Below are 26,582 nucleotides of genomic sequence, written 5' to 3' on the forward strand. Positions count from 1 at the left end.
TAGATAAATTTTTATAGTATATAAAAAAGTTCAAAAAGTTGGGGGACCATATGGCCTTAGTCATAGTTCTATCAATGTTTTTATGTGATATTTTATCTTTTAATGTTATTTATTTTAAAAAGTGAAACTCTTAAAAGCATATCCATCTACTTTTCACTTTAAAAAATTAAAATAAAGAGTAGATTTAATTGTCAAATATAAAAAAATCGAATTCATTATCTAGATTGAATATTATATAATTTAATTTAATATTAAAATAAAATTTCAAGCTACTTTCATATTTTAATTATTAAATTTTTATTTTTCTACCTTTTAATTATTATCAATTTAGAAGAAATTCAAATAAAAAATAAGAAAAAAATTATAAATAATGAATATTTATAGAAAATAAAAATAAAAAACATTATATAAAGAGCATTGATAAAAGACTTTTTAAAATCATACGTTTTTATATTAAAAGATGCTTTATATTATTAAAAAAGTACTATTTATTTTAAAAAGCTTATATAAAGATGTTCTAAATAGCCTAAGTTACAATAAATTATATTTTAATATTAGTTAAACAAGATAACCCGTTAACATTCAAAAAGTTTAAATGGATCAAAATGCAACAAATCCAAACTCAGACTTTAATGTTTTAAATTTACAGGCTATTCCCAAGAAAAGGGTAAAGAGTATTAAATGTAATTAAACATTTAATTATGTAGCAATATACTAACATATATTATATATATTTTTTGAGACTATCTATTAATATGTATTATATAGAGAAGTGTTTTTCTGTGAACCATTTTCAGCCGATACTGAGACTGGCAAGGCTTGTTACGTCATTCACATATTACATTGTAAATTGAAAAATAATTTCTAAGAAGATCAAATTAGTTAATATATAAAACCACCCTCTCTTTTTCCTTTAATAATAACTATAATAGAAGAAATTATTACTCCAATTCTTGTACACCAAGCTTCGTAGAATAGAGCGAGTCGAAAAGAAAGAAAGGTTCAACATCATAAATAAATAATTAACCACTGTTTCTTAAAGTCAGTGGCTCTACAACTTTCCCTCCGGCCTCAATGTCAAGCCCATGTATGATATACACCACTCAGCTTTTCGTAATGCTTACGCACAACACCAAAATTATCGAATGTGGAAATTGGAACGTAATTCCTCTAATCATTTAACACAACATTAAAAGAGATCCTCAATAATCCTAAATTTAAATCTCCATATCTCAATATAACTAAAAAATAAATGGTTAAACGTCCTCTTCACTTGTTTTAGAGTGGAGGAACTCAATTTTCATCAACTCATTTCAATAAATTTGATCTAAAGATTTGATTTTACTATGTCATCGTTGTTAAATAGAAAATAACTTTATCATCCATCAATTAGTATTAATATTTATAGGTTTTGAATTAAAAACAAAAAATTGCTAATCCATTATTCCATAGAGGGAAAAAAAAAATTTGAAGTACAATGTATAACCAAAATAATATCTTATACGTTTTCCATAAGAATAAACTAAATTAAGTTTTTTTAAGGAAAAATAATAATAAAACAAGTTAAATTAAATATTAAAACAAGTTAGAAACTACCGATAAAATATTAAAACAAGTAAAAACAAGAATTATTTAAAAGACGTGCCCCTAGAGCCTAGAATTACTCATAAAATAATTGATTATCACTTAAACAACTAGCTTTTCTTCCCAATTCATTATAAAAATCATATGAATTTTATTTTCATTCAAATATTACGCCTATTATTGTCCCAAAAATATATCTCTATTCTTATTATTTTTACTTATTGATATCGTAAACTCTGCACCCAAATATGACAACAAAAAATATTTAGATATATAATGCATTATTTTGGTTATATTTAGGATTTTCTTTTCCTTAATCAATTAGCAATTATATTTAGAGTTGTCATTTTTTTTTTCTGTTTTATATTAAATTCTAAACCATAAAAAGAAACCAAGGCTAATTAATGAGTAGTAGAGTAAGTTTCCAGTTTAGCAATCATTAAATGGCACAAGACAACCCCTTTGATCAAATTTATTGATATGGTACAATTTGGTTAATCCAAATTGAAATCCTCTATTTATGAGGATCCAAGTTGTTGTATCTTAAACAAAAAGGAAATCACAATTTTCTAGACAAGATAAAAAAGCAATTTCAAATAAATTTATCTGTCCATTAATGCCCAAAATCAACCAAAGCATATGTTACTCTTATGTATTAGGATGCGAAAAATGATTAAACCTACATCTTCTAGCACTTTGCACTGACAGATGATCTATTTGAGGAATAACTTCACTAAAATTGATTACCACTCTTCAAACAAAACAAATACAATATTGTGACACCAATAGTTCTAAGAAAAATAAGCAGGCTCAACTGAAAGCTATCAATTCCTAGTCAGAATTTGCTAAAACCTACAATAATATTTCATATCCAAATGTTGTCTTATCATTTAAAAACAAGAAGTTAAACCCTCTGTTCCCGACCCTTACCATTCTATGAGGTACTAAAAAAAGGTTGAATGTCAAACAGCAACAAACAACCCTCTCCAACACAATAACAATCAATGATGTAGAAACCACCTTATATGTGACTCACACATGCAATTCTTGGAGAGATACATAACAAAAAGTTTTTCACTGGGATACTGCAATTCTAAACCATTAGCAACCTAAGAGAGGCACAGAATTTGTAGAAGTAAACAAATGTTAGGCCTTATCATTTAAGAACAACCAGTTAAATCCTTCATTCAGGTATCAAAGCCATGGAGGTGTTTAGATTCAAATCTTGCTAACATATAAAATTTCCAATTGATAATGACCACCCACACGAAAATGTTTTAAATGCCTCAAATCCAAAGCAAAACCATTTTATGTTTTCAATGCCTATGACTGTCTGCACTTGTTTTGTAACCAGCCTCAAATCCAAAGCAAAACATAAAATGGTGAGAGATACTAACAAAAGGTTGAATCGCACCGCAACAAACCACAATAACAATCAATGATGCAGTAAAGTAGAAACCACCTTTTTTATGCGGCTCAAATATGCAACTCTTGATAACAAAAAGTTTTTCCACATTGAAGAAATACCATAACAAAAGGTTTTCCACCGTAGTTGTGGAAGTAATCAATCAAAAAAAGAATACGGAGAACGGAACACTTTAAACGCAAGTTTTTCCTAAGGAAAAAAATGGCGATAGGAACAGGATAGCTCATACATTAGTTAATAGAGCTTATAGTAGACTAACTAAGAGTATTAGCAGCTCATAAGTAAGATAAGGAACGTGACCGTAGACTAACTAAGAGTATTAGCAGCTCATAAGTAAGATAAGGAACGTGACCGTAGACTAACTAAGAGTATTAGCAGCTCATAAGTAAGATAAGGAACGTGACCCCCTATTTCCCCCCCAGGGATAGTAGAAGCCCCTCGCTAACTCTCCCTGGGGAAGAGTACTATTAAAGCGATAGCCCCATTCACCTTATTTCCTCTCTTTGGTCGGAAATGACGAGGCATAAACTCCATCAAACAAGGCATTGCATACAATGGTTAAACAATAAATAGAAAATTCCTCCTATTGCATGCGTCATCATAAAATTTCCATTAATCATCTAGCTATCATCCCACTTCATTGCATGTGAAATGTTTCTAAGGATCTAATTCCTTTAGTAAATAAAAGTTCAAACGAATTTCTTCACCGATATAAGCTATGCATTCAAACAGTATGGCAAGTAGTTGGAAAAATGTTTAAGAGGAAGCACACATATAGGTTGAACTTCTTAATCATTAAATACAGAACAAAGCTCTGTAATCTCAATTCAAAATGAGGTTCGAATCTAGCTAATTCAAGCACATATTTCTCATAGAGGAAATCATCTGAAAATTTTTAATCCACCTAAACAGATCAAAAAAAAAAAAAAAAAAAGAAGACAATATAGCGTTGGGTAAAATCATTGCAAAACCTGAAGTAATCCCGAATCCGAATATAGCTCCGAAACTCAGAATAGAATTGCGGAACCATAGCCAAAATCTAAACCTAATAATAGAGAACCGTAATAATAATAACTGGAATTGATACCCGAATGCTTCGACCCGACCCCGATTCATTTCTGAGGTGGGGAACCTAGGAGGCTGGCCTGCTGGAGCTCGAGGTCGTTCAACTGTTGCTCGCGGTCCATCTCGATGATCAAGGGGACAACGAGGACGAGGAAGGTAGTTCCGGCGAGCCAGGCGGCCTTGCCAGTGCTCTTGAGCAGCTTCTTGGTGACGAATCCGGCGTCGGATACGGCCTGCTTGCCCCGAGAGACGATTGGGGACTGAGATAGCTTAGCGATTATGCCAGTGTCATCATTCTTCTTGGGGCTCCGTCTGTCGGGGAGGGAAACACCGCCTCTTCGGGCTTGGGACGCCATAGATGAGACCAGGGAGAAAGAGAATTAGGCTGTGGCGTCGGCGAGGGTTTTTTTCTTTCTTCTAACTTCTAAATGAGGACTCCGACCTTTTGGTGCACCGTACTACGCTGCGTTTCAGAGTCTTCTATTTTCACTTCTGGCCCAATTTTGAGCCCTTTTTGTTATTATTGTTTTTTTTTTCCTAATGCATTTCATTCATATATCGACTCCCCAACAAAATAGGACATTTCTTAAAAAAAGGAAAAATTTAATTTAACTACATATTTTCTTAGGGTGGTGTTCTTGCCACGATACTAAAATTATAATTAGTATATAGAATAATATTCGGGATACATAAATTATTTTGGATGAAATATAAAAAATTATCTCTATAAATAAAATATAAAAAAAAAGAATCATTAATACTTTTCGTTTATTTGATTATGGCAATGAATTAGAATTTAAAATTAACACAAAAAAATTAGTTTAATGTTTAATATTTATTTATATTTATGTTATTTATATTTCATTTATCTTTTTTCATTTTTAATCAAATATATAATTTATTATTGTTCAATTTAATTTATATTTTATATATTTTTTATTTTTATTACATGTTTTAAAAAAATAAGGCATCAAATTCAAGATTCTTAAAAATTATTAATTTAATATTACCATATTTATATTGCAAAAAGAAATTGCTATATATATATATATATTGCCTATTTTTTGATGGCAAAACAAGGAACAGTACTCCTTCCTGCCACCGCCATAGCATAGCAATACACTCACCTCACAACCACCGCCACAGCAATAAAATCATCTGATAATAATTTCATAACCTCATTTCAATAAAGTGAAGATGATTGTGTGAGAGGGGGGAATTTAGGAGACATGGAATTAAATGGTCAACAAAGGACCAGTAGATTGTAATCTGTGATAGAGTTTGGGAATAATGAAATATAAAAATATGGGTGGGAGGAATAGCGTATTGTTGGAGAAAGAAGAAGAGGGTTTACAAATTTCCTAGTTACTGGTCTAGACTCCAGAGCTTCTGAAAGAGATTGATTAGTTTCAAGAGGTCCGCAAATTTTTTTTTATTTTTTTTTGGGGTGAAATTTAAGAGGCCCGTAATTAAAAACAGAGAGTGCTATTCTGTTTCATGTTATCAATTCTCTTAAAAAATTTTGTTTATTTTCTTTGCAATTTTGATTTACTAATACATGGAGTCTGAAACAGTGCTTGTTTTCATAGATTATGGGAGAGAAAATATTATATGGCTTTTTCTCTAATTCTCTTAGCTTCTGTAACTTACAAATTTTTTTTTATTTTTTCTCCTGTGGTAACAACATCTCCCATGTTTTTATTTCTATCAAACCACCTTAAAATCAAGAGTGATATAGGACATAAATTCTATTTTTTTTCTTACTTGTATTATGATTATATAATTTTATATTTGTATGTTTTTTCAGACAACAACAAACTCATTATATATATTTGTATGTTACAACGTTCTATAGTACTATAATTAATAATTTTATATTTGGTTGTTCCCTGGCGTAATTTCTCTTCATGTTCAAGGAAAGCTAATATTGCAGCCTATAAGTTAGCTAGGGAGGCTTTGAAATGTACTAATACTATAGTATGGATTGACGAAGACCCAGTTGGCTATCTGATATTCTATATGCGGAGGCAAAACCCTGCTTAATGAAATTGAACTTTTCGTCTAGTAATTGTAATTAACCTTTCAAGTAAAAAAAAAAAAAGAACTGTAATTAAGATAATAAACTTTAGCTTTAAAAAAATAGCTTTCTTGTATTTATTTTATTTTGGGAATGTGGGGGTTCAGATCCAGAATCAGATTCATAAACCAAAAAAGCAGTACAAGCTCACGTGTTGTCCAACAAGGGACATCAATGAAAAATGGGAGCTCTAGAATGAATGAACAAATCTCTGTGCATCTTGGTTTTGAAGCAAAGAAACAGAAATGGGGCTTTACAGTTTTCAGTTTATAAGGCAAGGTCAGGTGGTCGTTTCTTCTGTCTCAATCTAACTCTTAAGGCGTTGTTAATTATTTACTGTGTGGCTCAAAAACCATGACACACAAACACACACATTAAAAAGAAAAAAAAAAAATTAAAAAAGCCATCACATTTAGTTCCAATATATTCTATAAGGAGTCCAAGAAGTAAAGCCAAAACCCAAAACACCTGAATTTGAAAACAAACAACGAATAATGTGAGTTTTTTTTTTACTTCCCTTTCCCTTTACCTATATGCTAACGTTTGCTTATTTTTTCACCTTTCTTTTTCTCTGTCTCTATTTATATTTATTCCCCTTCCATACCGACACCCGCATTTTCGAAAAGCAGTTAATTTTTGAACGTTGGATTTCAAATAGAAAGAAACAGTAAGTCTCTCTCTTTCCCTCTCTCTCTCTCTCTCTCTCTCTCGCTCTACATATCAATTAGATTTACATTTTTTGTAGCTTTTTTTCTCATATTTTATTACAATTTTTTGGGATTTCAAAGTGTATCCCAGACTGAAGGTGAGGGCATACGAACAAGAAGATTGTCTTTCTCAACGAGATGTTAGAAAAGCAGGTCTCTTGTCGATAATTACTACTGAATCTCCATCTATTGAAGCTCAAGCTGGTTCAGGTTCTCCACCTGGTACGTATTAACTTCCAAATATGCAAACATTAATGGTTTGATATTTCAAAATCAGGGTAATTTTTCAGGTTGATTTTCTTAATTAAGATGAATTTTTAAAATTTCTATAAAGGAGATAAATTTTAATTTGCCTTCTTGCATAAATATATATACATATATATTCAAAATAAAGTAGCAAGTGGAAATTAATATGCTATTCAACTTTAGATTTTGTAGCAAAGGAGATAGAAATCAGATCGCCACCATCAATTGCTAGAATCATGAAAACTTATCTGCAAGACTCAACAATTCCATCAATATCTCCATCTAAAGGTTTGATTTCGATTGAGATCAGAAATTCCACCAATTCTTAATGTGTATATATATATATATATATATTTCACTTTTCATATGCAAATTTGTTTGTCTTAAGCAAATTTGCTTCTTACTAATTGTCAGGGACAGTGAAGAACAAAAAACTTGTGAAGGAGAATGCTAAACCCAACATTAACAGAGCTTGTAATTCAGTTCCACGTCCTCGTGCTGTCTTATCCAGTCCTGGTAATAATCTATTATTTCAAAACCACTGCCACTTCTCAGCTGTTGAATTTGCATAAATTTGGTAATGTTTCTGATTTTCCCTTCTTTTTTTTTTTTTCCTCAGATAATGATGGTATGATTGGAAGTAGAAATAAGTTAATCCATGAAAGATGTTCAACCTTGAAAGTGCGTAAAACGGGAGATGGGATATCTGTCCGATCTAAACTAACCCCAAGTGACGACGTCATCAAGGCTGAGATGACCTTGAATTTGAAGAACAACTTGGCAAAAAGCCCCGAGTCCGAGAAAGCATTCAAGAACAGGAAAATTCAAGAACCTCTGGTGAGAAGCCAGAAGAGAAGGCATGGAATTGGGAAATAGAGTTTAATTTGAATTTCACTTTAATTATTTTCTTTTCTGCTGGGCATGAAGTGAATTAATTGGACATTTTGTCCAGTCATAATTTAATTTCTTCCTTGTTAATTACGATTTTAAGTGTTGTCAATCTATTTCACACCATAACCCTTAATAAAGTTAAATTACCTTTGAAAGCTTTTGCTTTTCTATTTATTTTAGCAATAACTAATGTAACAAAGTTAAATTACATTTCGCAATAGCTAAGCTTCTGTTGTACTGCCCACCTCAAAGGATCATAATTCCAAACTTTAATGGGGAATTATGATAATTAGGCCTGTCAAAAGTCTATCTTGTTTAAAAGTTTTGTAAATGTCAATAACTTAACGGCATTCTAAGAAATGTCTTTTTTCCTGATCACCTGTTACATTTTTTTTTTTTTTTTTTTCTCTCTCGTTGGGCAGAAGTGGGTCCCACCCACCAATTGCCCAGCGCCAGTATGATTGGATGTAAGCTACCTTCCAGAGTTTTAGGGGTTAAGTTTAATTTGCATTATGTGTATGTAGCCTAAATAGCAGGCTCAAATAAGTAAAACTTTATCTTTTATTCCTTTTAAAATAATATCTACCTTTTAATAACTATTAAATTTTCATTTAAATGATGAGGCCGAATCCAATGGAGAATCATATGGTCATAAATCATAAAAAGATGATTCTTACTTAAAAAAAAGAAAAAAAAAATAGTGCATCTGATTGATTGATTGTGTATCCCAAATTTTATAACTTCACTTAATCAGCAACTCCTATATTATACTATACAATATAAATCCAAAAAAAGTTATGTACAATATATTTATTTTTAGCAATCCAAATTCGATCATATAATCATCAACTCTTATATTATACTATCAATATAAATCCAAAAAAAAGTTATATACAATATATTTATTTTAATCAATCCAAATTAATCAATTTACTTGATCCAATTTAGATCATATAGGATTAACAGTGTGTTGATAAATATTTCATAACTTAGATCGCATTTGGTATACGGAATGATTGTAGAATACAATAATCACTTTACAATATATATATATTTTTTAATATTTGGTACATTTTCAAATAAAAGAATAGCTATTTGATGGAATAAATTATCCTTAATTTGAAAAAAATAACTATTTCTTTTTAAAACTTCACGATTGTTATTTCTATATTTTTATCTTCATAAGCTCTGAACATAACTTTACCATATTTATAATACATTTAAATTTAAAGGTTTATCACATTTAAAAAATATATAATTAAATATAAAAGTTGCTTTTCATCAATTTTAACCAAATTTTGATATTTTTAAAGGTTAAATTTTGAATCTAATTGTTTATTGTTACCAAACATATAAGTAGTAATCATTATTCTACTTTCTATTTCTTATTCTTATGAATTGCTACTTTAATGAGCATTAAAGATGGCTTCAAAAGCCAAGCACAAGCTAACTCATATCAATATTTTCGTAAGAAACTAAAATATTTAAAATAATATTAATATTAATTAAATGAATTTATTCAATTTGAGCATTTAAGTATTTTAAATTTTAGATTTCGTGCAAAGCTAATTTTGTCTTGACGTATACTTAATCAGTTTTTAATAATTTGAGTGGGTTTTCTGTAATATCAAGTAGTTGTTTATAACAGCCAATTATATTTTTCACAAAACTAATTTTGTCTTATGTATACTTGATAAGTTTTTAATAATTTCAATGGAATTTTTGTAATATCAAGCGATACTGTGTAATTTATTGATTCTAAGCATGCAGCATGTGTGTTGCACGTGACCATGATTTGATAGAGTTAAGTGTATTCTTTTTTATTTGAAATGTAAATTTTCATTCAAAATCTAATTAAACAATAAGCGTTGGCTAATAAAATTCAAATTTTAAAATTTATTGAAGTTATACACATATTTATTTAATTGAAAAGAAAGTGTCTTATTATAATGAAAATGATAAGTATCTTATTATAATGAAAATTATTGATATATATATATATATAATTTGAAAGTGAATATGATTATGATATTTACATCAGAATGAAAAAGCAAAATTGGTCATAATATCATAGGAAAACCTATTTGATTTCATTATAAGAATTGACACTTTAGATATCGTTTGTTGATTTGTTCAATTCTTTTTTTTTTTTTTTTTTTTTTGAACTCTGTGTAATTTATTTATCTCGGTGGTTTGTTAGCAGTCGTTAAAGCCTGTTGAACATATCAATTAATTACAAATGGCATAAGAGCTCTTTCTTGTTGTTTAGTTTTCTTCATGTATGAAGCCCCAGTTTCTCTCTAGTTATTAGACAGATATACATGTGAGAAGTCTTAAGTGCATGTTTGTGTTATCCTGGTTAATTGGACCTATTTCTAAATATAAAAGTGAAGTTGAATGAATTCCCACCTTTTGATTTCTAAAATACAACATTTACCACCCAAATTTCAGTAACTTAAATATAAACCAATTCAATTTAAAATATGACACCTCGACATTATACATATCCAATGTAAATGTAAACTTCAAACAATGTACAAAATAGAAACTAAATTTCAAATTTGAATATTGAATGTTTTGCAAGTTCAGAGATTAGCCTTAGTAAAAGTTTTTTTTTTTTTTAAGGAATTTCAACAAAAGTTATTAGTATAAGACAAAATATGTTTCAGGTAAATGCTGACCAAGTATAATCATAAGTGATAAAACCAAATTTGACCTTCCATAAGGTACCTAAAATCAAATTAGATCTTCTACAAGGTACCTTCCAGTATTCCATCCATCTTTGGCTCCTGATGTTTCCGATCCATCCATCCAACTTTCAAATATAATTACATGTTAAATTTTAATAACGTATATTCTTTCAAAAGTCCAAAACAAGGATGTTAAATTCTTAGATCAAATGTAAAATATAAACAATTAAAAATTATATTGTTTTACCAAATTTGCGTATAAGGTATAGGCAAATTTAAAATATAAATAATCAACTATCAAATTTACATACAAAACCATTTGGGGGAACAGTAACCATTATTTGACTGCAAAGATCACAAGATATTCCAATTCTCGAGAACAATACGAGGTTCTTCAGGTTACAATTATTTATTTTTCATTAAAATAAAAAACATACAAGGTTTATGTGGAATACTTGTGTATAATTTATTTCCTGCTAAGCAAATACAAGTAACAATAATGGAATAAAAAATAGAGATGAAATAGTCTTTTTTATTTTTTATTTTTTTTAAAACTGGAAATTCATAAAAACCAAAAAAAAATAGTACAAAAATTATTGTCAAACATTAAATAGATAAACAACAGCATGATGTGATTGTTGATATTTTCTTTTCAAATATCTGAACATTAAAAAGAGAAAAAAATTTACTTGAATATAAACTTTTTTTCATGATTTATAAAAATTTTTAGATAGACATTAGTTCTGCCATGTTCTAAAAAAATATAATTAATTTTGTTTTCAATAGTATAATAGAATATAAGCAAAAAGAAAACAATATAATTGACTTTCATAATTTACAACAGAAATGGAAAAAAAGTTGTGGTCTTGGGGAGGAGGCCTCCATATCCATGCCAAAATCATTATTTGCCCACTTTACACAATATATAACTATTTTGTTTATATGGTCTTTCCCTACTTGGTGTACTTATAACTTATGTACAACCAATACTAACATATTAAAACTATCATACTTTTTCTTTGAAATATATATATATATATATATATATATATATAATCTAAATACAATTAGAACATCAAAATATAAGCAAAAAATGTAGGTAATTAAAGCGAGCATACCATTGTTTGAACAGCACACCAACACCAACTCATAAATTAACAGAAAAAGTTAATATATATATATATATAGCAAACAATTTTAGAGAAAAATAGATGATAATTTAAGAGAAGAAATGTTAGTAAGTTACCCATAACAGAGAGAACTCTTCAAAACCTTTATGCAATGGATGAAGAGTAACACCACCACCAACAATTTCAACATCCAAAAGAGAAACAAAAAATTAGAGCCTGAGGCAAATGGAGAGTGAAATCAACAGCAATAGTTTCAATAGCCAAAAAGAAATAGAGTATACTAGAGAAAGAAAGAATACCAGATACATGATGAGGCTATTAATTTGCCATGCAGACTGGGATTGTTTTGAACTTTGAAGACGAACAGCGCTGAAGATAAAGCATCATAAAGAAATGTAAGAGAGAGGAAAATCAGAGAGGATGAGAGATGGGGAGTAAGTGTTGAGCAGTCCCATGCTACAAACAGTGAAAAATCTGCTGTAAATAGTAAAAAATATATTACACATCATACCATAAAGATAAAAAAAGCTCCTAACAGTACATCGCATCTTTGTTTATTTTATTTTAGTATTATTATTTTTTTCCTCAATAGTACACCATATACTTTTTTTTTTTTTTTTGCTTTGATAGTACACCAAATACTTGTGCTCATAAAAGCCGATTCGTCTATTTTTTCTTTTGTTTTTCGTGAGACAGATCTAACCATATATAAAGGACAATAGTAAATTATACATGTTATCGTTCACTTATGAGCGATATGACCAAATAAAACAAAGGGTTTAATAGTACTTTCATGTGGTTCAAAAATTACGAGCGGTAGGGATGTCAATTTGCCCTGTCCATCCTCGAAAACGCGGTGCACCGCCCTTAACGGGGCAGTTTTTATCTGAAAATTCCGGGATGCGGAGCTGGCTCGGGACAAATACCTAAAAACCGAGTCGGGGATGGGTCGGGGATGGGGAATAATAATCCCGCCCCGAACCCGTCCCGATATATATATATATATATATATTTATTTATTATTTTTTTTATAAAATTTTATTTATGTAAAATCATTTTCTTTTTTATTTTTTTTATTTTTCTAAATATGTATTTATTATAATTGTAAATTTGTTCCTTGGTGTATTTTATTATATTTTTATTGCATTATAATTATTTTTTTTATATTTTAATCATAAAATAATTTTTTTATATAAATTTTTTTAAAAAATATTAATTAAAAAACAAAATGGGGAAAACCGTTCCGCCCCGTCCCCGCCCCGCAAAATCTCCGATACCCCACGGAAACAGAGACGGAATTTTAAAAACCGATCCCGCCCATACCGTTGACATCCCTAACGAGCGGTATCGGCTATTCTGAAAATAGTTATAGATAGAAACTTTTTTTTTTTTTTTTTGGGTTAAATAAAAGTCGGGCCTCCATTACTGGACGGACCATATAAAACCCGTAATTCATTAAGTTTGAGCCCAGACCCGATACATTCCACAGACCTGCCAATTTCTCAATAATCCAAAGTCCACACTATAAAATGAAACCCCGGCTGCCCCAACGTTATCTACCCTGCCCTACTCTCGTCTCTCTCTCTCAAAATACTTGTGCGTTTCGTTTTGCCACCGGAGTATTTGAGCTGAAGAGCTCACAGGTCTTTAATATATCGGAAGCGTAGCTCGAGAAAAACTGAGAAGTAGCTGGAAACGACGCGGTCTCCGGCCATCGGGTACGCCTCCGTACACATTCCCGCTGCTCTTTATTTGTGTTTCGCGTAGTTTAGGTTTAGGGATATTGGATTAGGGTTCATTGTTAGAAACCCTAGGTTTTCTGGTTAGGGCCTTTTTTTTTGTTTTAGGTGCTTAAAGATACTGTTTGTTGTTTAATATTTGGATCTGAATGCTTCCTTCTTTCCTATTTTCCTGGAAGTTATACTGGTTGCTATGTTGCGTGTTTCCATTTTTCTGGTAGTCTTTGTAGTTTGGTTGGCAGCACTTGGAATAAACTAGCGAGAATCTCGTAATCTTTCTTTATAATCCGATTTAAGTAAATTCGTTTGGTGTTATGGTAGCTTTATTGCCCATGTTTTTTTATTTTTTATTTTTTTTGTGTATATATATATATGTATGCCGTAATGGATTGATGAACAATTGTAGTATCGATTTTGATATAAGTGAGCTTCTTTTAGAACTAAATTGATAGTAAAACATTCCAACACTAGCTCTCGGCCTTTTATCTACGGCCTAAGCCAATCGATCATGTTATCAACTGCTAGCATCACAAGTTTCCCATTGCCACCGCCTCATTTCAACATCAATTGCGGTTATATAATTTCAGTTATTCGGTTTAGTGTTCCAATGCTAGTAATGTTCTTTATGACTTCCAACTTCACTATATTACCAATCTGGGATATGTTTTGTGTTTCTTTTTGTAATTTTTTATGCTGATTGGTTATGATATTGGTTGATAAGCCAGAGGAGCATTATATTAATTGTTACCGTTGCTTGGAACAGACACTTTTTCTCTCCTCTCTGTATTTGTTGAGTATGGGGGACAGTGAAGCGGTTGTCGCTCAAACATCTGCTGTGATGGGGTATACATCAACAGGCTATACTTCTACTGGCTATGCTGATGTAAACCCTAATATTCCTCATAATGCTGGTGCTTTGCCATCCGAGGCCAGTGGAGAAATTTCTACGTCTGCTGCTCCTGCTGATGTATCTCATTCTGCTCCTGATAGTTCTAGTTTAGGTGATGGGAATTCGTATACTGTGGATTCTATTACTGTAATGCAAGAATCTCATGTTGGTAGTGGAAATGAAATGAAGACAGCTGTTGCAGCTATTGATTCAAGTGGGAATGTTGCTGCTGTTGAAAATGAAGCCATTAACTCATCCCAAGCTGCTGGTTATGGTTCTTCTGTAAATGGTGTTGCTGGAGCAGGAACTGTTATGTCGGTTGATAATGGAGATGCTTCTGATCGTGTGGGTGGAGCTGTTCATGAGCAACAGTATGTAGATGGTTCTGGTATATACTTTTGTCTTGTATTTTTTTGATATTGTCGATGTTCTAATTGTTTACTTATTTATTTATTTTTATTTATTTTTACTTTTTTTTTTCTTGTTTAGCCATTTGAAACCCATGATATGCAAGTTAGGTCAAGAGCTCAACATGGTTACCATATAAAAGTTGTCTTTGAGGTTTATTATTTTCCTTTTAGATTCTAGGTTTATTTCTATCTTTCCATCGGTTTGCTATTTAAAATCCCATTTTTATGCTTTATCCACATTCAAATATAAGCAACAATGTTCTTTTATTTTACTTGTATCTTCTCTGTTCTTCTAGCTATGTCTGCTGAAGAAGAAAGGCTGTGGAACATTGTGAGGACTAATTCTTTAGATTTTAATTCTTGGACTGCTTTGATTGAAGAGACTGAGAAAGTTGCTGAGGTATGTTGGTTTAAAATTTATAAATGTCTTCTATTTATATCTGTAGTTTCTCATTATTTATTTTATGTATTTTGTTGTTTCCCTTGCAACTAATCTATGCATCACATCTCATGTGCAGAACAACATACTGAAAATCCGAAAAGTTTATGATGCTTTTTTAGCAGAATTTCCTTTGTGTTATGGGTACTGGAAGAAGTATGCAGATCACGAGGCTAATCTGGGCTCTGTTGATAAAGTTGTTGAGGTTTATGAGCGAGCAATTCAAGGGGTTACTTATTCGGTTGAGATATGGTTGCATTACTGCATGTTTGCCATAAGCACATATGGAGATCCAGACACTGTCAGAAGGTAAAATCTGTTTGTTTATTCATTGGTTTTGCTGGTCTTGCATTGGGAATTCATGAGTGCATGATTTTTTCAGTTGCAAGGAACTGGTGTTGTTTTTTCTTCCTTTTTTTGGTTGCTCTCTAACCTAATTTTGGTATCCCTGCAACAGTGGTTCCTCACTTGTAAGGCAGAAAGATTTGATGGGAGTGCACTTTAAAAATCTTTTTTTTTCATTAATCTGATGTGCAATCCCTTTATTTTGAGGCTTATGTTCAGTGTAGTTCTTTGAATTTGTTTAGGATCAATTCTGTTTATGACATCACTGTACTTCTATCCCCCATTCTCCAACTGGCTATGTCTTAGTAATGTAGTCATCTATGAATTATGGCTGTTTTAAACTTTGACACACGAGGTGCATCTTTATGCAAATTGCTGCTGGGAAGATCTCGTCCAGTTAATGGCTAAGATGGCCTCTATCACTGCTCCAGTTAAAGTATGGTTTATTTTCAGGAAGGTAAATGCAGCATTTGGAAGTGTCATGTGCTGTTAGAGTGAATTGTTCTTCTCCTTCAACATTAATGCCACTGTCACCCATTTATGAATGTGGTTCTATAAACTGAGTTGATATTTTTATCATAATTGTGCTTCATATTTTCAGGTTCTTTGAGCGAGGATTAGCTTATGTTGGAACCGATTACTTGTCTTCCTCCCTTTGGGATAAGTACATAGAATATGAATATATGCAGCAGGAGTGGGGTCGCCTTGCATTGATTTATACCAGGATACTTGAGAATCCGAATCAACAACTCGATCGGTATTTCAACAGGTAATTGCCCATGTCATCTCTTTATTTATTTCTAAGTATCTTTAACTAGGTAGAGGGGATCTTGTCTTTTGAATTCAACAAATCTATTTCGATTAATTTTGCATTCAAAAGTATGCTTGAAGTGATTGTCATTGCTTACAGTTGTTTACAATCTTTTTAATTATACGCAGTATATCACTGCAAGACTAGTCTGGTGATGTTTAGTGCGAGGATAAGCAATTATGATGAATTTTAGTGAGAACTTCAGTGTAAAATAGGTGTTATGTTGTTGTTGCCATAAGTTTAGAGCTTTGCATTTTGGGCATTTTAATGTGCTTCAATTACAGACTAAATTATAATTATTCTTATTTGTAAAGTAACCAGTAACTTTGTAGGTTTATGATAGTTTCTGGGTTTAGGGGTTGTTAGGATGCACTTGAATGAACATCACAAATATTGTATGTTATGATTTTGCTAATTTATTTTTGAAATATGTGCTTCCATCTTCATGCCCTGGAATAATGGTTAACGAAATTATGCCTATGCATCTGGAAGTTCACTGCATTTACAGATGTAGTTTAGTTTAATGTCTTCAAACTGTTTCAATGGCTCCAGGTTGCCTCGGTGATAATTAGTACCTTGATATTACATCCCTCCATGTGTTAAGAGTTCTCCTCATTGTTTTCTTCTTTTTTTGTTGTTGGAATAAAATTGTGGTAATGTTCTAGACATTTTCCTAATTTTGATTTTTTTTTCAATTTTTTAATTTTTTTTTATGTTGGTTGTGCCCTATGTTTATAGCTTTAAGGAGTTAGCTGGAAACCGGCCGCTTTCAGAATTAAAGTCTGCTGAGGAAGCTGCAGCAGCAGCGGGCACATCTTCTGAGGCAGGTGACCAAGTAAATGAGGGAGAGGTTCAGCCTGATGCTGCTGATCAATCACCTAAACCTGTAAGTGCTGGATTAACAGAAGCAGAGGAGTTGGAGAAGTATATCGGCATTAGAGAAGAGATGTATAAGAAAGCTAAAGAGTTCGATTCTAAGATCATTGGTTTTGAAACAGCTATAAGGAGGCCGTACTTTCATGTGCGCCCCCTTAACGTAGCAGAGCTTGAGAATTGGCATAACTATCTGGATTTTATGGAAAGAGAAGGTGACCTTAATAAGGTATTTTAGTGAGTTTGTTTTTAATCCATGGTTATCTTTGTAGCTTTTTGGTTGTTGTGCTTGTTATATATTGACTTACAGTTAAGTAATATTTGCTGCATCATTTGCTTTATTGGCTAAACCGTTGGATGAAGCAACTTTAAAACGGGAAATTGAACTGAGACTAAAGCATGGGCCTTCGATTTGGTTTCCTTGAGGATAAGTATTTCAAACCCTCATTTGTCACTTGTCAGTGGACGTTCTAGGTTCAAGATGTGTTTGTATAGTGATTTTATTCCTTTTAAAGTTCCAATGTTATGCATGCAGGTGTCTTCTTATCTTCCTAACCATCTATCTGTCAAGCTAGGAGGGTCCCTCCTTTCATATTTGAGGGGCCTCTCTGTTCCGCTAATGGAGTATTTCTTATGCAAATCTCCTATGTTTTGTCTTTGGTTTGTTAATATAATGATCAAAGTACAACTTTTCATCTGTTTTTATCATTTTTGGTGAATCAGGTGGTGAAGTTGTATGAAAGATGCCTAATTGCTTGTGCAAATTACCCTGAGTACTGGATCCGGTATGTTTTGTCCATGGAAGCCAGTGGAAATTTGGATCTTGCCAATAATGCACTGGCTCGTGCAACCCAAGTCTTTGTCAAGGTAAAGTTTGTTTTTTGTGATATTTAACCCTTTAGGTATGGTTGAATGGGGCTTTTGTTTTTGAAAAGATAACTAATGCCATATTTTCTCCACGTATAACAGAGACAGCCGGAGATTCATATCTTCTCTGCTCGATTCAAAGAGCAGAGTGGGGATATACCAGGTGCTCGTGCTGCGTATCAACTTGTCCATTCTGAAATTTCTCCTGGTCTTCTTGAAGCAATCATAAAGCATGCAAACATGGAACATCGGCTGGTAAGATGGCTAAAACTTGTTGTTAGAGCTTAACAACATCGATATGTCGATATGTATATTTCATTTCTGAACTTCTCATTTACTTTTATTTGCAGGGAAATCTAGAAGATGCCTTCTCTCTATATGAACAGGCCATTGCCATTGAAAAGGGAAAAGAACATTCACAGACATTACCAATGTTATTTGCACAGTATTCACGGTTTGTATACTTGGTATGTTGACAACAGAGGTGAATTGGCTGATGCTTATGCATTTGTTCTTGCTTTGCTCCAGTTGTTGCAACATTTATTTGTAAAAACATGAAATTAGAAATTAACGATACATAACTCCTTATATCTCTGTAACCTTTTATCGTATGTAGCCATCTCTTGGCGGAAGGTTGTTTTGAAATATTATTTTTAAAATAGTATGACAAAATGTTCTAATTCTTTTGTTTTTGTTCTAGGTTTCTGGGAATGCTGAAAAAGCGAGGGAAATTATAGTTGAAGCACTTGAGCATGTTCAATTGTCAAAACCTCTTCTTGAGGTTAACCTCCTCTCTCCCTGTGCTCCCACTTTCTTTTCTTAATTAATTTCAATAATGTTCTGCGGCTAAAAACTTTTGGTTTCTCCTGGTACTTGCAGGCCCTAATACATTTTGAGTCCATACAGTCACTACCAAAGCAAATTGATTACCTGGATTCCTTGGTTGTGAAGTTCATAGTGCCTAACCCTGAGAACCCCAATGTTGCGAGCGTTGCAGAGAGAGAAGAGCTATCTAGCATATTTTTGGAAGTAAATAGTCTAATTTTAATCTTTTTGTGCTCTTCTAATAATAATCGCCTTTCTGTATTTTTATTTATTGAAAATAAAGCGTGTTCAAGTAGAAGATTATATCTGGTTCATACTCTAATATGCTTGGAAATGATTTTGCAGTTCATAAATCTCTTTGGAGGTACAGAATCTATCAAGAAGGCAGAGGATCGACATGCCAAACTTTTCTTACCCCATAGAAGCACATCAGAGTTGAAAAAGCGGCATGCTGACGATTATCTAGCATCAGATAAAACAAAGATTGCCAAATCTTACTCCAGTGTTCCTTCACCTGCCCAATCTTTGATGGGAGCATATCCAAGTGCACAAACCCAGTGGTCAGCAGGTTATGGCGTTCAGCCTCAAGCTTGGCCACCAGCTACACAAGCTCAGGGACAACAACAGTGGACCCCTGGCTATACCCAACAGGTAGATTGCTCATAATTTATGGGGGGGAAAAAAAAAGAAAAATTTTACCCTCTCTTCTTTGGGGCCTCACTATTACCCATGGTGATAATATCTGTGATCTTGTTTTATCATGATTTGATTTACCGGAGTTTGAATAAGTAATTTCATTTGATTAGGGTACGAAGAATTAGAAAGGTTGCTCTACTGATTTTATGTGTTATCTATGTTTTGCTCAAATTTTGTTGCAGCAGGCGGCATACAGTGCATATGGGGGTTATGGAAGTAGCTATACTAATCCACAATTGCCCGCAACAACTACACAGACTACTGCTTATGCTGCTTATCCTCCTACATATTCTGCCCAGGTAGTTATTATAGTTACATTTAACTGTAGTTTCCTTAATTTTGTCATAAAATGACTGTCTCATCAAGGTGCTTAGTAATATGCATGTTAAATGTATGTTTGAAAAAGATTTTCTCTTTGCAATGATGGTTGGTCCTTCATCTCTTAATGTACATTACATTATATTCGTGAGTTTTTCATTGAATTTTACCCCCCTTGGTGTTTTCTGATCATTATTTTCATATTTAATGATAACATTCAATAAAGCCAATTTTGTTCTCTCAAAATGAGATTGAACAGATTTTACTTGCTATTAGATTCCCTTTTGACATATTGGGAACAGTTTTAACATGTTGGGAAACAGTTAACATTCTTATTAGACGAAAGGAGTAGAATTCTTTCCAAGAAAGAGATGAGTGAGGAAACATTATTACTTTTGGATGTGCAATTTATTTTGTGGATTTTACTCAGCTATCTTCTTTGACCTATGCCCACTTACTAATTCTTTAAAAGTTAATAGTTTTTCGTTATATTTTCAGCAGACTTTCCCTCCACAAAGCTATGCACAGCCAACTGCGGCGACAGCCGCTGCACCTGTTCCAGCACAGCAGTCTGCTTCAGCTGCCCAGGCCTATTATGGGACTTACTATTGAAGTGGCAAACTGTTTTGCCAAAGTATTTTGCGCCTCTTTAACTTTTTTCTTTGGTTTTTTCTAGCCTTGGTTTCTATACCATACGCAGCCTAATTCACTTTAGCTTTTAGTTTGGCCTTTTTTTTTTTTTTTTTTTTTTTGTGGGGGCAAAAAAAACATTGTTATGCAGGTGACAAAGATGTAGGGAGTGGACAAAAGATGAGTTAGTGATCCATGTTAATTGACGGTGGAGAATTGTATTTTAGGAATATATGAAGTTCAATTTTAAAGCGTTCACGTGTTCATAGAGAAAGTTCTCTTGTTAATTACCGCACTTATGAGAAAATACCACGTAATGAAACTTTGCAGACAGAAACTTGGGCGGGTGAAGGCCTTTGACGTAAGCGAATAAATGCTTTTTACGTGTGAAAATTTTCATATATAATATTAGCAAAAAATTCTGCGATGACAATGAGAAGTTTTGTTTTTCCAAGACGAGAAAGGGAAAATTTTGAAAATTATTTGGTTTGGAAGGAGAATGTTATATGAAGATTCTTTCTAAATTTTGTCGTACATAAATAAATAGCAAGTGTAAACTCTTAAGTGGTTACTCTCACGTTTGGGCTTTTTACTTTAGAATCTGTTCCATGCTTCGCTAAAAAGCCGGACCCTTTGTTTTCCCTCTTGTCTTTCTTTTCACTGTTCTGTTTGAAAATGAAAATTCCTTTTATTGGCTTATATTAGATTTCAAAAAAAAAAATACGGTACATTTACTTCTCTGTACGCTCCTTAATTTCCTCAAACAGTAGTCTATCAAATCTTGGCCGTTAAATTTGCATACATCAGAGAGGAGGTCCAATCTTTCCGTCAGATTATTTTATAGTACGAACGCTACTAAAAGTGGAAGTTTCCGCGTAAGCCGTCTGATTCCCACCTTTCCCAATTTAATTGAACGCTGTGATTAGGACCATTTGTACTGGTCCCTACCTGATCAGACGGTTGCAGTTCTCTGCGGTTTTCCCAGCAAAACCTTTTTGTATAAATAGCGAAATCAGAAAGCAAAGAGTCCCTGTGGAGCAGACAAAGCAGAAGCCCACTCGCTCGCTCTTTTTTTCTCTCTCACAGTCTCTCTCTCTCTGCGCAGATCTATATCAATCTGAGTTTTTTTTTTTTTTTTTTTGGTCGAGATTTTTCGGCCTCATTATCTAAAAGGTTATTGATATCTACAGCTTGTCTCTCAGTTTGTCTCTGAAGCATTCGGAGGAGCAGTGTTTGAACTGCGGTTTGTTAGAGCGAGCCAAGCTAAGGGGAATAGATAAGGAATCGATAATACGTTAAACCACCGATTTTAGGGTTTCGGATACATTTGGTTTCTGTGTGGATCTGTGTGAAAATCTTGGTTTTCATTGGTATTACTGCATGCTTTTTCTTTCTGAGAGGATTTGATTAGAAAAGGTGGCGATGGCAGCTGCGTATCCGGGAACTGTTAGTGCTGTTCAGGTAAAGAAGGGGGGTGGGGGGTGGGAATTCAATCTTGAACCGCAAAAAAGACATAATATGCGCTTCGTAGTATGTTGGTTATGTTGTATTTTATTTTATCTTCTTTTTAATTTTGTGGGTTTGTTTTTTTAGGTTGGTTCGTATTTTGTGGGACAGTACTATCAAGTTCTTCAACAACAGCCTGATCTTGTGCATCAGTTTTACTCCGATGCCAGCTCAATGATTCGGGTCGATGGAGATTCCACTGACTCTGCCTCCGCAATGCTGGTAATGCTTTTCAGACATTGTATTTGCATCGTCGTCTGTGGTTTTGATTTTGATTTTTTTTTTTTATCGGTTTGCTAAAGCATCATTGGAGTGCTTTGCAGGAATCTAACAGTAGACTGTTAGAATTTTTTCTTTTACTTTTTAGGAAATTTATTGTAAAAACAAATTTTTTATTTTATTTTATTTTTTTGTTCTTCAAACTCCATATTTAGTTACCTTCTATTCTTAAATTTTTTTAAACATTTTGAAAATAGACATTTCTCTGAAATTTGCTTTTATTTCAAATTGATTACTATGTTTTGGGGGCTTTGATTTTGACTTCTGGAATTGTGAATTATACTTTGTAAAGTGTGTGATTTTGTGGCAAAGGGGTGCGCTGATTGGTTGAGTTGAGTTTGCAATGAATGGGCACTGAATAACATCAACCCCCGTAGTTTATGTAGGTAGTTGAATTATATGTCAAGTGCTTGCGTGTGGAATCTGGATTTGCTTGAGTGATTCTATCTGCAACGGTCAATGTGTTTCCATGCATGTGTGCATGAACGTCATCTCATTTACTTTACAAAGCAAACTCGTTGGCTCCTTGCACTTGTTCTCCATCTCTTTGTTATACAGTCGACTAACAGTTTCAATTTTTGTTATCTCTGCAGCAAATTCATACACTTATCATGTCACTAAATTTTACTGCAATTGAGATCAAGACAATTAATTCTCTCGATTCTTGGAATGGAGGAATTCTGGTGATGGTTTCAGGGTCTGTCAAAACCAAGGAATTCAGTGGGAGAAGGAAATTTGTCCAGACCTTTTTTCTGGCTCCTCAGGAGAAAGGTTACTTTGTTCATAATGATATCTTTCAGTTTATTGATGATGGCATGATATACCAACATCCAACGCCCATACTGTCAGAGAGCAAATTTGAGGCCCAATTGAATGCACCAAACCCTCTTCCAGAGCCACCAGGTAATGTAGCTAAATTGCTTACCTATTTTAAGTTTGTTTAATTATTTTGAATGCTGTTTGTCGAAGAAATGTTTTCTTTGTAGATAGATATAATCATATAAGTATTTTGGCATGGTTCTCATGGCTGAACCTGTGAAAATTTTTTATCGTGTGCATATGGGACTTGAAAAGTTTGGAAATTGTTTCCTATTCTCTGAGAATTTATCATTGATGATAAATTATTATTTGTTTGTGGGAGAAAATATTGCTTTTATATTCTTTTCTTCTTCTGTTCTAAGTTGGTGGTTTATGCAGTTTCTGACTATGCTTTAGAGGAAGAAGCCAGGGAGTATGTGAACACTGTCCATATAGAAGATGATCCAGTTGATAAATACAGTCTCCCGGAGCAGCAGCATCAATATAGTCTTCCAGAGCAGCAGGAGCAGCAAGAGGATCCTGAGACAGAAATTGTAGTGGAGGAAGCTCCTATAGAAGAAACATCTTCTTCACTTCAAAGTGCAGTGAATATTGTACATGAAAGCCCCTCTGTCGCTCTGGAGGAACCTGTAGGAGAGCCCCAGAAGAAAACATATGCTTCTATTGTATGTACTCAAATCTATATATTTCCATTACTTGAGTTGTGTTATTCGTATTTTGCATGCTCTTGCTTGAGTATTTGTTGCTTGTCTATGCCTTTCTGCTCATGTGTTTACATGTGAATCGGGTCGTGTCTATTCCCTTGTTGAAGTTTGACTATTCACTTGTATATATATATATATATATATGTCAGTTGTTCAATCTATGTTCTTAACTATATTTTCCTGTTTTGTCTTGAATGTCTGGAAACTGCTAGTTAAGAGTTGCTAAAGGGCCATCTGCACCATCAGTTGCCACCCAACCTTCCTTCATGGGTTCCCAAACTGTTTCAGAGTGGAATCATATACCACAGCCAGCTGAACAACATTCAAACCCTGTATTATCATATGCACCTGAATTGGGAGTAGAAGCAGCAGACGAAGGTTATGCAGTAGAAGATGAAGGTTGTTTCTTTATTTGAGTTTCTAATGTGTCCTTCAAAATCATAACTCATAAAAAATACCATCGTGTTTGTTTTTGCTCCTCCTTTTTGTTGGAAGAGTATATTTCTGGGATAGTCATCATTGGGTATATAGCTATAAGAATGTTGTTGATGGTAAACCTATAATTAGTTCGAACTACAGAATGGGCAGTCAAGTACTTTTGCGGTTTACATATATGGCCCCTGAAGTTTTATTTCAAAGTTTTGTTTGATGGATATAGTTTTTACCTCCCATTGCGAAGAACTTGCAATGCGCCCTTACACATTTGGTCCCTGTATTTAATTTTTGCTCAACATTGTATAGGTGAACCAAAGTCTGTCTATGTCAGAAATTTGCCGCCTAATGTTACCGAAGTTGAAATTGAGCAGGAGTTTAAGCACTTTGGCCGAATTAAACCTGATGGTGTCTTTATTAGGTCTCGCAAGGTAGACTTTTCCTTTACTTCCAGTTTATGAACTTTATTTACGATATTTAGGAAGCTAAAACAGAATATGGTGTATGCAGGAAATTGGAGTATGCTATGCTTTTGTAGAGTTTGAAGACATTATTGGTGTTCATAACGCACTCAAGGTCCTTGGTTTTTGTCATTTTTAAGCAAAGAGCTTTTCTTTAGGTTTTCAATGTTCAACATGTTGAAGTCATTTTCCTGGGTTCAGTTCAAAGTCATTCTTTCTGTACTTTAATAATATTTTCATTTTGTGTTATCTGCAGTCATCTCCCATTCAGTTGGCTGGAAGGCAAATTTATGTAGAGGAGCGAAGACCAAACAGCAGTGGCGTCTCTCGAGGTGGAAGTATGTAGTTAATTTCATTATGCTTATCATTTATATTTCTTTATTGTGGGCTTTTTTTATTTGTTATTTTTGTAAACTAATCATGAATTTGCAAGTATTTTAGTATGCATCTCAACTAATTAGGGCATACAGCATGAGTTCTATTCTGTTTCTCAGTATAGTCTGCAACATTGTCAGTCTTAGTGTCCCTTTACCTCCTTTCTGCATCCCCATATTTACTAAATCATCCTTTCAAACCATGCATTTTGGACTTTATTGCAAATGACTGAACTGTCAGGAACCCTTCCTTATTTCATTTGTTGCTGGCGTACATCCATCAATCAAATAATGTGATCGTTCTGTGTTCTTTGTCTTCTTGGCTTTGATGTGTGGTTATGGACGTGGTTAATGATTTGAGGTTTGGGTTTGTAGTGGGTGTAATGATTGCGTAGGGTAATGAATATGCCTTGATAAAACAACATTCAAAATCCGAAACACAAAAACATCATATTAGAGTAGAGCGAATCTAATGGTATTCTTAAACATATTATTCTTAAAAAAATCCAGCATTCTAATAAGCATCTATTATAATTTACTTTACTCGTTTACCAAAAAAATCTATTATAATTACTCTATTTAGTATCAATTTTAATCCGTGTATTTTGTAGCTAATCAATAAGAAAGCATATGTAAGAGTACCGAAAGACATAGTCCAGCATTCTCATAAGCATATATAAGAAAGCATACTTTTGGATATCCATTGGTCAAAACGAGTTTTTATTTTGTCATGTGCCAAATCAATTTCTGAGCCTTGGGCAGCGAAATTTTGTTCTGATGGGAAATGAAATTGCTCAAAATTTCCATGATTAGGAAGGGGAAGAGGAAGAGTCAGTTTCCAAGCTGAGGCTTCAAGGGGACGTTTTGGTGGTCGTGGTCTGGGCAGCAGGGGTAATCAGGATGCTGGTGATTATGGCAGATTAAGAGGCAACGGTTTTCATCAGCGTGGTTCACGATAAGACTTTTTTAAGCTTATCTACCCATGGGCAGAATTGGCGACATGGAAATCCTTTGTGAAGGTGCTTGAAGTTTTCTACGATGCAAATTACTGATGGAGTAATGCCCTCCTGTCGGTTTCAGGAAAATTATATTTTGTACTTCTTGAGTGTCATATTTTTGTTTTTTAATCTATGGGAATGTGAGACTTTAATTAATCTTTTTCGCGGGCGTCTGTTTTGCTTTCCTCTTGAATAGTTTTTATCATGCAATTCAAGTGGGAAATTATCGGCCTACGAAGTGTGAGGGAATATGGGGATGCGTGTCTTGTGGTTTATATGCGAAGGTTATGTGATTTTGTTCTTTCCATTTTTTTGTTCTCCAGATTGTTGGATTTCTTTGATGGCATAGGT

General features: G+C 33.1%; 4 protein-coding genes across 9 annotated transcripts; 3 read left to right on the top strand and 1 right to left on the bottom strand.

The window, feature by feature from the left end:
- Nucleotides 1-3,785: 3,785 nt before the first annotated feature.
- On the bottom strand, nt 3,786-4,535 carry LOC107434226 (mitochondrial import receptor subunit TOM9-2). Its single transcript, XM_016045665.4, has one exon. The coding sequence runs from the start codon at nt 4,429-4,431 to the stop codon at nt 4,123-4,125; it is 309 nt and encodes a 102-aa protein (XP_015901151.1). The 5' UTR covers nt 4,432-4,535; the 3' UTR covers nt 3,786-4,122.
- A 2,126-nt stretch (nt 4,536-6,661) lies between these two features.
- Nucleotides 6,662-8,330, top strand: LOC107434227 (uncharacterized). Its single transcript, XM_016045666.4, has 5 exons — nt 6,662-6,819; nt 6,941-7,081; nt 7,289-7,393; nt 7,520-7,621; nt 7,725-8,330. Coding segments are annotated over exons 1-5 (606 nt in total). The 5' UTR covers nt 6,662-6,818; the 3' UTR covers nt 7,982-8,330.
- A 5,033-nt stretch (nt 8,331-13,363) lies between these two features.
- LOC107434228 (pre-mRNA-processing factor 39-1) lies at nt 13,364-20,932 on the top strand. 6 transcript variants are annotated; one of them, XM_016045669.4, is made up of 14 exons: nt 13,364-13,534; nt 14,319-14,832; nt 15,151-15,254; nt 15,373-15,602; nt 16,240-16,407; nt 17,188-17,551; nt 18,046-18,189; nt 18,292-18,444; nt 18,540-18,656; nt 18,890-18,970; nt 19,069-19,218; nt 19,360-19,665; nt 19,896-20,009; nt 20,527-20,932. In XM_016045669.4, exons 2-14 carry the CDS (start codon nt 14,352-14,354, stop codon nt 20,638-20,640), a joined length of 2,526 nt encoding a protein of 841 aa, XP_015901155.2. In that variant the 5' UTR covers nt 13,364-13,534; nt 14,319-14,351; the 3' UTR covers nt 20,641-20,932. The 6 variants fall into 6 exon arrangements, with proteins under 6 accessions (XP_015901155.2, XP_015901157.2, XP_015901154.2 ...); XM_016045671.4 differs by having other exon boundaries at nt 13,365-13,534; nt 20,530-20,932; XM_016045668.4 differs by having other exon boundaries at nt 13,366-13,534; nt 19,893-20,009.
- Nucleotides 20,933-21,726: 794 nt separating this feature from the next.
- LOC107434229 (nuclear transport factor 2) lies at nt 21,727-26,538 on the top strand. The gene is made up of 10 exons (XM_048480380.2): nt 21,727-21,743; nt 21,849-22,119; nt 22,252-22,386; nt 23,037-23,346; nt 23,641-23,927; nt 24,179-24,365; nt 24,708-24,829; nt 24,909-24,974; nt 25,116-25,197; nt 26,047-26,538. The coding sequence occupies exons 2-10, from the start codon at nt 22,081-22,083 to the stop codon at nt 26,190-26,192; spliced, it is 1,374 nt and encodes a 457-aa protein (XP_048336337.2). The 5' UTR covers nt 21,727-21,743; nt 21,849-22,080; the 3' UTR covers nt 26,193-26,538.
- Nucleotides 26,539-26,582: the final 44 nt, after the last annotated feature.

This window comes from Ziziphus jujuba, chromosome 9 (genome assembly GCF_031755915.1).
Source record: "Ziziphus jujuba cultivar Dongzao chromosome 9, ASM3175591v1".
Lineage (NCBI taxonomy): Eukaryota > Viridiplantae > Streptophyta > Magnoliopsida > Rosales > Rhamnaceae > Ziziphus > Ziziphus jujuba.

Coding starts and splice junctions, on each gene's coding strand:
- LOC107434226 (XM_016045665.4), bottom strand. CDS start 4,431: ATGGCGTCCCAAGCCCGAAGAGGCGGTGTTTCCCTCCCCGACAGACGG.
- LOC107434227 (XM_016045666.4), top strand. Junction 7,082..7,288: donor TGGTTCAGGTTCTCCACCTG/GTACGTATTAAC, acceptor ATTCAACTTTAG/ATTTTGTAGCAAAGGAGATA. Junction 7,622..7,724: donor TGCTGTCTTATCCAGTCCTG/GTAATAATCTAT, acceptor TTTTTTCCTCAG/ATAATGATGGTATGATTGGA.
- LOC107434228 (XM_016045668.4), top strand. CDS start 14,352: ATGGGGGACAGTGAAGCGGTTGTCGCTCAAACATCTGCTGTGATGGGG. Junction 14,833..15,150: donor ACAGTATGTAGATGGTTCTG/GTATATACTTTT, acceptor CTGTTCTTCTAG/CTATGTCTGCTGAAGAAGAA. Junction 17,552..18,045: donor GAGAAGGTGACCTTAATAAG/GTATTTTAGTGA, acceptor TTGGTGAATCAG/GTGGTGAAGTTGTATGAAAG.
- LOC107434229 (XM_048480380.2), top strand. CDS start 22,081: ATGGCAGCTGCGTATCCGGGAACTGTTAGTGCTGTTCAG. Junction 22,120..22,251: donor GAACTGTTAGTGCTGTTCAG/GTAAAGAAGGGG, acceptor TTGTTTTTTTAG/GTTGGTTCGTATTTTGTGGG. Junction 24,830..24,908: donor TCTTTATTAGGTCTCGCAAG/GTAGACTTTTCC, acceptor TGGTGTATGCAG/GAAATTGGAGTATGCTATGC.